Consider the following 12,900-nt stretch of genomic DNA (forward strand, 5'->3'; position numbering starts at 1 on the left):
TCTCAAATTTACCAGAATGCATGAGGCTGTGTGCACAGACACCGAATGTGATCTTTAGGAACATTATCCTTACCTTCTTTGAATCTTTTTTTAAAAATAACCAGTCCTTCCTCTTGTTTTGTTGGTTTTTTTTTTTGCGGTATGCAGGCCTCTCACTGCTGTGGCCTCTCCCGTTGCGGAGCACAGGCTCCGGACGCGCAGGCTCAGCGGCCATGGCTCACGGGCCCAGCCGCTCCGCGGCATGTGGGATCTTCCCGGACTGGGGCACGAACCCGCGTCCCCTACATAGGCAGGCGGACTCTAAACCACTGCGCCACCAGGGAAGCCCTTGTTTTTTATTTTTTAATTATTACTAAAGAATTTTTTAAAGAAAATTAAATTTTAAGAACTTTAAATAAAGTTTAAATAAATTTTAAGAAAAGAAGCCTGAAGGACTGGAATTCCATTTCTGTCACCTTAAGCAAGTCTCTGCATCCCTCTGTCTCTAGATATTCCCATCGTAAAATGGGTTTCATTTGCCCTACCGATCAAAATGTTTTGTGTAACTGTTAGTAGAGATATAGCAGGTGCTGCCCGTTAAAAAGCATCTGTGAAAAACTTCTGATATTATTATGGAAGCAATAGGCAATATTCAAATGGAGGCAACTCAACCACTTAAATAAATGTGTTTTTAATCATTAAAAAAATGTTTTGTGTAAAATGAGGTCATGTACATGAAACAATTATGGAAAGAGTGAAAGAAAAGAGTGCAAGTAGAATTCAAAAGCTGGAATGATCCTTAAAGACCATCCAGCCTGGACCCCTGATGTCACAATGAAGACGCTCCACAGACAGGGTACGTGCCTCTCTCAGAGTCCCCGATCGTGGAGGTGGCAGCCTTGGGGCCCAGATCCCAGATATTCTGAGTCCCATCTATGAGTCTCGTCCGCTGCTGCATTCCACTGCATCCTGGGGACGAGGGGATGGCAGTAAGAAGGACCTCTTTGGAGAATGTTATCCTGTCTCTCCAGATCATTGGAAACCCCTGGGGAAGTGTCAGATCTAGAGTGACAAGGCTTTATGTTTGCAAGACTAGGAAGCATGGATTGAATTCAAGTATAAAAACCTTGTGTCCTTTTTCAGAAGGTTGATTTCGGAGCCCTAGTTCAACAGAGGAGTGGTGGACTATTGGGTTTCAGAAGAAAATACACAGCTTACAAAAACCAAATATCAGGCCACAATTTGTCGGTCAGTGTGGCCAGAGTTCCGGGGTGCAGGCATCTCTCCAGCCCTGTGACAGCCAGTTCATCTTTCTCTTGGCCCTGGTTGCTGACCACTCAGGCACCTCCCAGATGCAGCCACCGTCCCTTGGGGACCAGATGAGAGGCTGAGAAGCAGTGAAGGCCAGGGAGTCCTGGGATGGAGAAAACAGCCCTGGTGGCAACCTCCACTGGTGCTGGGTCTGGGGCGTGACCATCTGTCCCTTTGCAGAGTCCCACAGATTGTTCTAAACATTGACCTGGCCCCTACCATCCTGGACATTGCTGGGCTCGACGCACCTCCTGACATAGACGGCAAGTCTGTCCTCAAACTCCTGGACCAGGAAAAGCCAGGTAACAGGTGCGTCAGTTTTCTTCCCCTGAGCCAGCCCTGAGCACATTGGCTCCCAGAGCTGGGCAGCAGCTGGCAGAAGTAGAGGCAAAATACCCTTTGCACCTGAGGATCACCCTTGTGAATAGCGTATTAATGGAGATGCAGTCCTGGTGTCCTGGTCTGCGGAAGTGAGAGGGGTTGCTTTAAATAAACTGTTAGCACAGATCCGTTTGGAAAAACGTCCAAATGCCAACAGTAAATATTATTATTTTGCTTTCAGGTTTCGAACAAACAAGAAGGCCAAAATTTGGCGTGATACATTCCTCGTGGAAAGAGGGTAATTATTGGTTCCTAGGGTGCTTCTGGGCACCAGTCCTAGTGGGCAGCTCTCCCTGCTGGGAATGTTTTTCCCCTTATTTTGGTTTACTAAGCGTGCAGATTTCGTAAACTTAGTCATAAGACTGAACACTTGCGACTCATCCTTCCCTGGCCAGCAGAGTAAGGATGGTTGCGCCAGAATTGCAAAGATGGGGCCACAACCCTTGCGTGGCTCTGGATTGACAGTTGCATTTCTCCACCGCGCTTCCTAATTGGACCAGTCAATTGACTTTCTCAACCTCTTTCCCATCTCCTGCCTGACACCCTTTTCCTTCTTTTCCTTATGTGCCTTTACTAGTTTTGACTAGACAAATCTATGAGATTGTAACTGTTCCTGAGTCACTTCTGGGTTTGCCCTTTTGATTTATAACGCCCAGGGTCTTTGTTTTCCTCCATACTTACACTGAGAGGCAGAAAAGCATTTCTGTCATTGCTTTTTAACAAGAAAAGAACTGTGAGCCTGCAAAGCTAAACGTTTCTGCCCATAGTTTTGAAATGAATGATTTTGGAGGAAATGACTCTTCCTCCCCTGACCTCTCGTCCTCATAGTTCCCAGCTGGTAATTTTTTGCAAAGGACTCGTGAACTGTGGGGTTCCTGTGGTTTTCCCCCTTGATACCAATTTCTTGCTGCCTGGAGAACGTGGAGTCATGTGACAGGGAAGGAAAAAGAACAGGCAGGTCTCAGCGAAGGTCATTTCAGATCCCTTCTCACAGAAGAAGCTTTTCCCTTTCTGTCAAAGGAAATTGCTACGTAAGAAGGAAGACTCCAACAAGAATATCCAACAGTCCAATCACTTGCCCAAATATGAGAGGGTCAAAGAACTGTGCCAGCAGGCCAGGTACCAGACAGCCTGTGAGCAACCTGGGCAGGTGAGTGACACAGCTTTTCTGCACCATGACTCACATGCTTCTCTAATTCTAATGTAAAATCTTTTCAACATGTCCAATAATGTACATTTATGTATAAAGAATTTCTCCATAGCCGTCATGGAGTGCCCACTGTGACATCTTTCCCGTGACTGAGCAGTGTCTAACTGGTCCAAGCTGGGCCTTCTCATCACTGCTTGGGCTTCCTCCAACTAAAACAGACGGTGCTGGGCTTCCCTGGTGGCGCAGTGGTTGAGAGTTCGCCTGCCGATGCAGGGGACGCGGGTTCGCGTCCCGGTCCGGGAAGATCCCACATGCCGCGGAGCGGCTGGGTCCGTGAGCCATGGCCGCTGAGCCTGCGCGTCCGGAGCCTGTGCTCCGCAACGGGAGAGGCCACAACAGTGAGAGGCCCGTGTAACGCAAAAAAAAAAAAAAAAGACGGTGCTCTCAGAGACTTCCAAATATCAACCCAATTAGCCAGCATCCGTTCGAGATATCAGACATATGAAATGGATAGTCAGGTTAGAAAGATCAGAGACTGGTTCCATCTGAGGAAAAAGCTCCATCCCTGGGGCCCCTCCTAACTGGCCATCAGGAAGGGTCGAGTGGCAGCTTAATCAAGATCTTGGGTAGATGACTATGTATAAAATAGCTAACGAGTGAGAGCCTACCGTAGAGCACAGGGAACTCTACTCAATACTCTGTGGTGACCTAAATGGGAAGGAAATCCGAAAAAGAGGGGATATATGTATACGTATAGCTGATTCACTTTGCCAAAATCTAACACAACATTGCAAAGCAACTATACTCCAATAAAAGTTAATTTAAAAAAAGAGATCTTGGGTAGATGCTGAGCCTCTGGACAGTGAATCACCCCCAAGAGATTGGGTCTCCCCATGCTGACTAAGACCAGATGTCATCTAACCCAGAGAGGCGGACAGAGTCTGCGACCAAGGTTGAAGAATGAATAGGGAAGCCATATTCTGTTTGATTATTGTTTCTACCTGTGCTCACAAAATTTCTGACATCAAATATTTCATTAGAAGAAATCCTCTTCGTTAATAGAAATATTACCAGGGAGTTCAGGGCTACCCAGAACACCAACTATTACCAATAAGAACTAAAGAATGACCGTGTGATGAATCAACACAGATCTGTTTTTAAGGAAAGTGAGAACATAGGAACACAAGTTACTCTAAGCACTCTTGATGGAAATCTATGCTGGCTGGGAGAAGTACACTATGTCATGATGAGAGGGACTGAATTTCTGCCAAAGTCATTGCAATTGAGAACCAAATTGGAGGAAAGAGAAAAATAACATTTATCGAGCATTTGTCTTATGCAAGACACCGCACCCAGAGTTTTATACACATTAGCTCAATTTAATCTTCACATCCGTTGAGTGAAGAGGGCGTAGACATCCTCATTTTACAACCTGGGGACCCATAAGTTTTCTGATTAAAACTCTGGTCTCTTGCTGCTTTCCAAGGTAAATTTCATTAACAAGGTGAAGAGAAGTTCAATTCTTCTGTGAGTCTTTTTTTTTTTTTTAATTTATCTGACCTCTAAATAACCACACAACTACCCAACATCAATCCAAGGTATCAGACACAGGAAATAAATAGCCCCGTTATTATGAAAATGGCCTCACTCATTATACTCTATTTATACGGCATCTAGCGTATTGAATAGATGTTCATAATGAACTACCTGACCCTCATATGCTCTGAATTTCCTCATGCCTTTTCATACACAGGAATCCCTTTGAAGTGGAAAGAGGTGAGGAGGGAGGTCTCTTGAAGGAAGGGATAAAACCAGGCCTTCATGGCACTCTGGTAAGTCAGTTTTCAAGTGCTTAGTGGAGAAGCTTAGACCTATTCATTATACTTCAATTTGAAGTCTTCAAATCCTTCTTATGGAAGCTCTAAGTATTATTATGATTAAACTCTCAGAATTGTTTTGTAGCTCTAAAATGATTTTTATGAGCCAGCCTCAATAGACTAACTTTACTTCTATTCAGGAGTTGGAAATATTCAGTGTTAAATATATCTCATGCACATTGGTGATCTTACTATTTCAGCCCTTTAAGTGGCGAGACCTATAACCCTTTGAGAATAAGATACATGGCCTACCTTTCAGTATACAGTTTTGCAAACCTATCCATATGGCTTGCGCTGAAATTTTCATATATGTCCTCAAGGGCAAATGCAGGATAAACTAGATTATTGGCACAAGCTCTTCACTCATGTGCTGAATGACAACTATGTTAAAAACTTCACTTTGCTTTTTTATATTAATAGTTTTCTAAACTCGTTTTGCCCCCATGAAATACTTTAATATTTGGCTCCTGGAATTTTCCTCTGCTGCTTTATTTCTATGTTAATCAGTCTGAATTTGGATTCTATCACATAAATATATGAGAACTTCTCAAAGAGCAATCTCTTTGAGGAGTGCCTGAATTAATGGAGCAAAGAATTAGACTCTTCCCAATGGTGATTTCTTTCTATAGGTGGCGCTCAAACCATAGCTTTAGAATCTGAGAGCTGAGAGAATTTTGAGCCTCTTCAAGGCAGTTATTAAATCTGTAGGTCTAACCTGACATAGCTGTATTCTATAAATCTTTATATGTTGGCCTTTTGCTCTTTTATCTGGCTCCACTTTGAAGATTATCTTTTTAGTTACAATATCACTGACTTTTAGAAGAAAAGAAAAAAAGTCCAGAATAATGAGATTGTTCAGGAACAAGGCGACAGCTAAGGCTAGAGCTAACCTGCTTGGGTTTCCTTCCCTTGACATGGGTTTCACACATGGCTTGTGCCCTGCTTCCCTTCCTCTAACCAAAGTGAACGGCCTTCCTTCACAGGCAGCACCATCATTTTTTGGTTTGACCCTCTATGTGATGCAGAGGAAAAATCAGCACCATTAGCTCCATTCCCTTCACTCCTCCTCCCCAAAGAAACAGTGCACCTCCCCTCACCAGACCCCCGTGCCTGGTCACCGAAGGATGGTTTGGGGTCAACGTGGCTGCAGGAAGTGGAGTAAATAGGAAAGAAGAATGTGAAGTTCAAAGGTTTGGCTTAGAATATTGACATCCACTACCTTTCGGTTGCGTGTTCTTGGACAAAAAGCTTAATTTCTCCTGAGTCTTGGGTTTTCTAGCTCAAGGAAGAAACTTGATCTCTGTCTTTGGAGGAGGAAGTGATATTATATATGTAAAGCGCTAGATGAGCTCTAAAGCATGTGCAAGTATTGGATGTTGGGTGTTACTATTGTTCCAGGCCATCTTACCTGTTGTTTTCATTCCTGTGAAGCCAACAGGCAGTTATAATGGGCCAGGATCCCAGACAGTTGGCATCACTTCACCACGTGAACAAAGCAACCAGCAGGGACCAATTAAGACAGCGGGGACATATGCGTTTGCATTACTTCCATGTTACTGAATTAATACGAGGCTGAACGTGAATTCCCACCACCCTCTCAGCTGGCGTTGCACCCCCAAGCGTATTTACGTACACACTACACACATACACACACACACACACACATGCACGCGTGTATGCGCACATGCACCCACTCATGTACAAACTCAACTTCTGTCTGAAGACTTTGGCTCAACAGAGAACAGAGATCAGTGACGCTCAGTTCTGTCTGCACATTAGAATCACCCGGGGAGCTTTCGCAAACACTGACGTACAGCCTCGCTGCAGACCAGTCAGACGAACATGTCTGCAGGTGAGGCCAAGGCATCTGTATTTTTTAACAAAGTTACAAACCACAGACCTGGAATCTGAGAATGTCAAAGTTGGAAGGAGGCTTAGACATCTTCTAGTCGAATGATATTCTTTTCCTAATAAGGAAATTTAGATCCAGAAACCTTAAGCCACAAACCCAGTGTCAAAACCTGCATCTCTTCATGTTCAATCTTTTCTTCCCCAGAACATGCTGCCTCTGCAAAAACAGAAGACAGTAGATTTTTCTCTTTGAAATTGTAAATGGCATTTGCTACCCTGAAGCCCTCACAGCATCTTGGGTAGTAGTTCTCAACCATGACCTCACATTAGAATCACTTAGGCGGCTTTGGAAATGCCCATGTTCGAATCCCAACCCAGACACATTAAATCAGAATCTCTGAGGATGGGACCCAGGTGGCAGTGTTTTTTTTTTTTTCAAGCTCTGGGATGACTCCTATGAGCAGGCAAGATGGAGAACCATTCATGTTGGGTGAGCATGATTGGGTTGTCTTTCCTCTTCCAGGTACAGATATTGACTCCTTAAATAGGAGTTACATAAATGAGAAATTCCTGGGCATTCCATTTTGAAGTACATTTTATATACTCTCTGTCATTTAAGAGGAAAAAGCAACTTGTTTTCTTTTTATAAAGCAAATGTCATATCCTTTTGTAAAGTTGTTGAATTCCAGCACCTTTGTCATTTAGTTTGCCTTTCTACTATGGTATCCGTACAAAATAAAAAATCTGTTGAAATTCTAAAAGGACCCCAGCATCAAGCAGAGTAAATTAGAATGTGGCACATTGAGTGTAAGCTGGTTTAGCTCCAGGATCTCTGTCGTCATCCTGAAATTACCCCTCTGACCAGAGATCCCTGAGACCCTTTGTGACCAGCTACAGAGCAGGAATAAAAAGACATTTGCCAGTAAGTTCTGGCTAGAATTGTTAGTGTGCCAGAAATGGGCTGCCTGTTTCCAGAAACCCACTGAGCCCTAGTTAAGATCACAGGATGGCTTGTAACCATCCACTGACCCACCTCCCCCTGCCCTGGCTCTTCTGGTTCCAGAGAAGCTGGCCAGAAAGATTGAGCCCCCAGTGCCTTGCTCTGGCTGAACTCTCATTTGCACAGGAGCCCAGTGTGGAAGGCAAGCCTCCTCCTATCTTCAGCCTGCACTGAAGGATGAGTCTGAACAGTTGGGCATCTACCTAGATGCTCGGCTTCTTTGCATTTTTCAAAATACAAATCACAGGGTTAAACATCAAACCGTATTTAATAATGTTCCAAACAAGTCAGAAACAGACAAACGTTAAGGACAGACACTTTCTCCATCAACTACATAATGTGGCCCCACCTTATTTAATTTTTACTCTCATTTCCCAATACGCCCGCCCTGTCTCGTAAACGAAACATTCTCACCTGCATGTAGGTTGTCACCTCTGTCTTCCCAGGAGCCATTCCCTCAACCGAGGCCCACCTGCAGCCTCACGCTCTGCCCCAAACCACTCTCCTTCCATGTTGGTGTCCTCATCCATTGGGATTGCATCCTGGGTCCACTGCTTGCTTGGTATGTGACCGTGGGCAAGTTGCTTAACCTAACTCTGCCTCAGTTTCTTCATCTGTAAAATGGGCATAATAATAGTACCTGCCTCTGGGAGTTACTGTAAAGATTATAGGAGTTAAATATATCAAGCAGCTGGAGTAGTCCTTGGCACATAGCAAGCACTCAGCAAATACTAGCTATTGATGGTTAGCCAAGGTCAGTTCACCAGTTTTACTTTCCCTCATTCGCAAGAACCATACTTCTTCCAGCATTCCAACACTGACTTTTACAAACGGTTATTCACATTAAAATCTAAAGGAGGAAACATTTTCTCTCTCTTCTGCTTTTCCCTCTCCCCTTTCCCCTCCCCAGTCCCATCTTACCCCATCTCAGAGAAAGCAGGAGATAAATCTCAGCACAAGCAACTTTATTTCATATTTGTGAGAAAGTTTGACAATAGCTTGAGTTAGTCGTGATTTGAACAAGGATGCTTCTGTGGTCTTATATTCCCCAGCGTTGAGATGAAAATTCTTTTTTTTTAATTGAAGCATAATTGACATATAACATTATATTAGTTTCAGGTGTACAACTTAAGGATTCGATATTTGCATATATTGTGACGTGACTGCCACACTAAATCTAGTTACCATCCATCATCGCACAGTTAAAATTTTTTTTAATTTTTTTTTATTGTGGTAAAAATCACATAATATAAAACGTACTATTTTAACCATATTTAACTGTACAGTTCAGTGGCACTAAGTACATTCACACTGTTGTACAACTCTCACCATCATCCACCTTCCTAAACTGAAACTCTGTCCCCATTAAACACCAACGCCCCATTCCCCCTCCCCACCCGCCCCCCACCCCTGGGATCTACCAGTGTACTTTCTGACTATGAATTTGACTATTCTAGGTACCTCGTATAAGTGGAATCAAACAGTATTTGTCTGCACCTAATGTATATTGGAATGCATTTTTTAAAATTTATTTTATTTATTTTTGGCTGCATTGGGTCTTCGTTGCTGTGCACGGGCTTTCTCTAGTTGCAGCGAGCAGGGGCTACTCTTCGTTGCGGTGCGCGGGCTTCTCATTGTGGTGGCTTCTCTTGTTGCAGAGCACGGGCTCTAGGCGCGCGGGCTTCAGTAGTTATGGCTCGCGGGCTCTAGAGCACAGGCTCAGTAGTTGTGGCGCACAGGCCTAGTTCCTCCATGGCATGCGGGATCTTCCCGGACCAGGGCTGCATTGGCAGGGGGATTCTTAACCACTATGCCACCAGGGAAGTCCCTGGAATGCATTTGTAAGGTTAACTTAATATATGTCCTGCAAACAGATGGTACCTTCTTTTTTCCTCCCCCTGTGCTATACAGTAGGCCCTCACCAGCCATCTACTTCATACACAGTAGCGTACATAGGTCAATCCCAAATATTTTTTCCTTGTGGTGAGAACTTTTAAGGTTTATTCTCTTAGCAACTTTTAAATGTGCAATAGAGTGTTATGAACTGTAGTCACCATGCTGTACATTACACTCCCGGGGATTTATTTATTTTATTACTGGAAATTTGTACCTTTTGACCCCCTTTGCCCATTTTGCCCACCCTCACCCTAGATGAAAATTCTAAACACATGCAGGTAACTGCTTTCCATGGTGCTGGCACTGGCTTAAAGGATAATCAGGTTATCAGAAAACTACTGTATTGTGGTTGCATCTCAGAGACTATGATTTGACCCGAATTAGGACCAAATCCATGTAGTAAGACGTATAATAATAGAAAACTAATGTGCGTGTGTGCCTGTGTGTAAAATTAAGCTTTCATTGCAGTGTATCTTCGAACAAGGTGTCGCCAAAGTTTTTTTCTTCCTCATGAAAATGGGTATAAGTAGGTCTCAATAAGAATACAGAACATTCCTAATCAATCTGAGAAATATATACAGTTCAAAACGTAGAAACTATAATGATGCCGTAGTGGTCACTTCAGGAAAGGGAAGTAACCAAAGTTCTATCACCATCTCCTACTATGCTGAGCATTTTACACGGAGCATTTTACACCTGAAAACTCTTCTAAAAAATAGATATTATGCCCATTGTAAACATGAGTTTCAGACAGGAAAGTAACTTGACCGAAGTCGCACAGTTAGGAGGGTGACGCTCCCAGTCTCCCCACTAAATCCTGATTACTGTATTTAAGACAGTTCACAGCCAGGGAACAGTACCTTGCCCAAGGATTGGGTAGCCTTATTAAAGGTCAACTCTAATAGTTGTCCTCTGAATTCGTGGAGTGCATCTTTTCCTCAGAACTCTGAAAACACTCAGCAATTCATTCTCATGACATATCCTTAAAGCCAGGAGGAGCAAGTATTATTTTACCAGATGTGCAATCTGGAAGAACAAAGAGATTCTGCAGTTTGCTCAAGGCCATAGAGTTAGCAGCAAAGGAAGATTAAAACTGAGGTCTTCAGATCCCCAACCCAATACTTATCTCCATTAAAAATGGCTGCCTCTCATCAAGTTTACATTAGATCAAATCCTTTAAATAATAAACTGTGTGTAACAATCATAAGAATAAGAATAATAGCAGCTACCTTTGTTGATGGCCTGCCGTGTGCTAGGTTCTTCCTGTGTGTTATCTCTAGTGCTCAAATGACCCTGCAGAGACTTAGATTGTGTAGCTGAGTTGCCCCAGGCCCCACAGCAATGTGATAGAGCTGAGAATTCAAATCCAGGCTTCTCTGGCTTGAAAGTCCAGACTTTCCCAGTAAGCGACATCAATATGGGTATGAAATGCCCCTCCCAAGTCCCAGGCAGAATATAGGTGATATTCGCTACTACAAAACCCTACTCCAATAAATGAATTACGGTAGCACTTTAGGTTATTGTGAACATTAAATGAATAAATCTTTACATAAAGCACTCTACACCAGTACCTTCCATCGAGTAAGAGTTTAATAGGTGATGATAATGTGACATTTCTCATTAGGTTGGATTGCACCCAAGCAGCTGCACACATGATTCCTTGAACCAAAATAGCCAACCTCCTCTTCTTCATCAGGTGTGATTTACCTTAAGTTACATATAATCCGTCAAAAACCCTAAGACATAATTGTTCAATGGAGCGATTCAGCGCTGAGCTAACTCCAGGGGACGATTCAGGAGTAAGAGACTTGGTCCTTGCCCTCCATCCCAAGTTTCAGTGTAGTTGGAAAGGCTAAAAGGGAATCATAATAACTTTGGAATGATTGAAATAGTTTTATCGAGCGCCTCGCCCACAGTAGATATACAGAAATATTTGTGGAATAAATGTGCGCTAAATTATCAGCACAGACTCAGACGTCAGAGAGGCAGGAGGAGGATTGAGATGGTGTCCCAGAGATCAGAAAAGGAATTTGCAGGAGTGAGTGGTTGGAGAAGATGGGCAAAACCGGATCTGACCATTAACTGATTTACCGAGAAAGTCCAAAAACATAGACGAAAGCGAGGCAGCGTGCCGTCTGTATCTCGGGAGGGCGCTGACCGAACGAAGCTCATTTCTGAGGCTGATTCCGCGTCGCATTAGCCTCGCCTGAGCTCAGGCTCTGTCTGACTCTGGCAACTCTTCTGCGATGCAAAGTCATCTCATTATTTAGAGCCTGTAAATGGCTGGCAGCTTTCAGAGCAATTCTTTTTTTTTTTTTTTTAACATCTTTATTGGGGTATAATTGCTTTACAATGGTGTGTTGGTTTCTGCTTTATAACAAAGTGAATCAGTTATACATATGCATATGTTCCCATATCTCTTCCCTCTTGCGTCTCCCTCCCTCCCACCCTCCCTGTCCCACCCCTCCAGGCGGTCACAAAGCACGGAGCTGATCTCCCTGTGCTGTGCGGCTGCTTCCCACTAGCTATCTGCCTTACGTTTGGTAGTGTATATATGTCCATGCAATTCTTTCAAAAGTTCTCTTTCTCCGCCTCCCTCTGTAAACTCTCTAAGTAAGATGACCGTTTAGTTGCCACTATTTCCAGGTTTGATTACTCAGCCATAAAAACTGTCATGATATCGGACACTAAGATGACTGTGGCCAGTGTGTGATAATTATATTTCATTAAAATTCCTAGTATGCTTGCCGGTGAGAAGGTTTTCAAAGCCTCTAGGTAATTACTCTATCTCATAGGGTCTATGACTTGTTCAGAGAGTCCGTGGTACAGAAAATAATTGGCTTTTTTGTCAGTGACTCCTGTTTCATACAAGAATGTGTGCGGGTATATGTATGTATGTGGTGTTTGTGGGTATATGTGTGTGTACATGTGCATGCATATATGTATGTCTATTTGAGTTTGTATGATACATCATCCATGCCAAGGACCACGCCAGACCTTACGTGTGGTTAAATTCAACTCTTCAGGAAAGAAACACACTTTCTCTTCATCTCTATCCCATAGGAAATCAACAAGGAATTTGGCTAATGGGAAAATGCAGGTTGTAATCCAAATACGCTAAGTCACTAAAAATTTTGCCTATATTTTTGTGTTCTACAGGAATCTACTTGTCCCTTCAGCTCTTACAGGGCAAAAAAAAAAAAGAGAAAAGAAAATTTTTAATGCATTGTGGTTATAAAACTAAGGAAGGTTTTCTGGGCTTCCCTGGTGGCGCAGTGGTTTGAGAGTCTGCCTGCCGATGCAGGGGACACCGGTTCATGCCCCGGTCCGGGAAGATCCCACATGCCGCGGAGCGGCTGGGCCCGTGAGCCATGGCCGCTAAGCCTGCGCATCCGGAGCCTGTGCTCCGCAACGGGAGAGGCCACAACAGTGAGAGGCCCATGTACCACAAAGAA

The 12,900-nt window shown here is 43.6% G+C and overlaps 1 protein-coding gene across 5 annotated transcripts in view; it reads left to right on the plus strand.

Annotated features, from left to right (window-relative positions):
* The window catches only part of SULF1 (sulfatase 1), a gene marked incomplete at both ends in the record, with an annotated part of 72,243 nt that overhangs the window by 38,573 nt on the left and 20,770 nt on the right, over positions 1–12,900 (plus strand). For 3 of the 5 annotated variants that reach the window (XM_082858859.1, XM_082858858.1, XM_082858862.1), the window contains 3 exons: positions 1,471–1,599; positions 1,853–1,909; positions 2,692–2,821. In XM_082858859.1, the coding sequence (XP_082714985.1) occupies positions 1,471–1,599; positions 1,853–1,909; positions 2,692–2,821 (316 nt within the window). The remainder of the gene's footprint in view (positions 1–1,470; positions 1,600–1,852; positions 1,910–2,691; positions 2,822–12,900) is intronic. The other 2 variants (XM_082858860.1, XM_082858861.1) reach the window with 2 other exon arrangements.

The sequence above is a fragment of the Leucopleurus acutus genome (genome assembly GCF_964270905.1).
Source record: "Leucopleurus acutus genome assembly, chromosome: 17".
Lineage (NCBI taxonomy): Eukaryota > Metazoa > Chordata > Mammalia > Artiodactyla > Delphinidae > Leucopleurus > Leucopleurus acutus.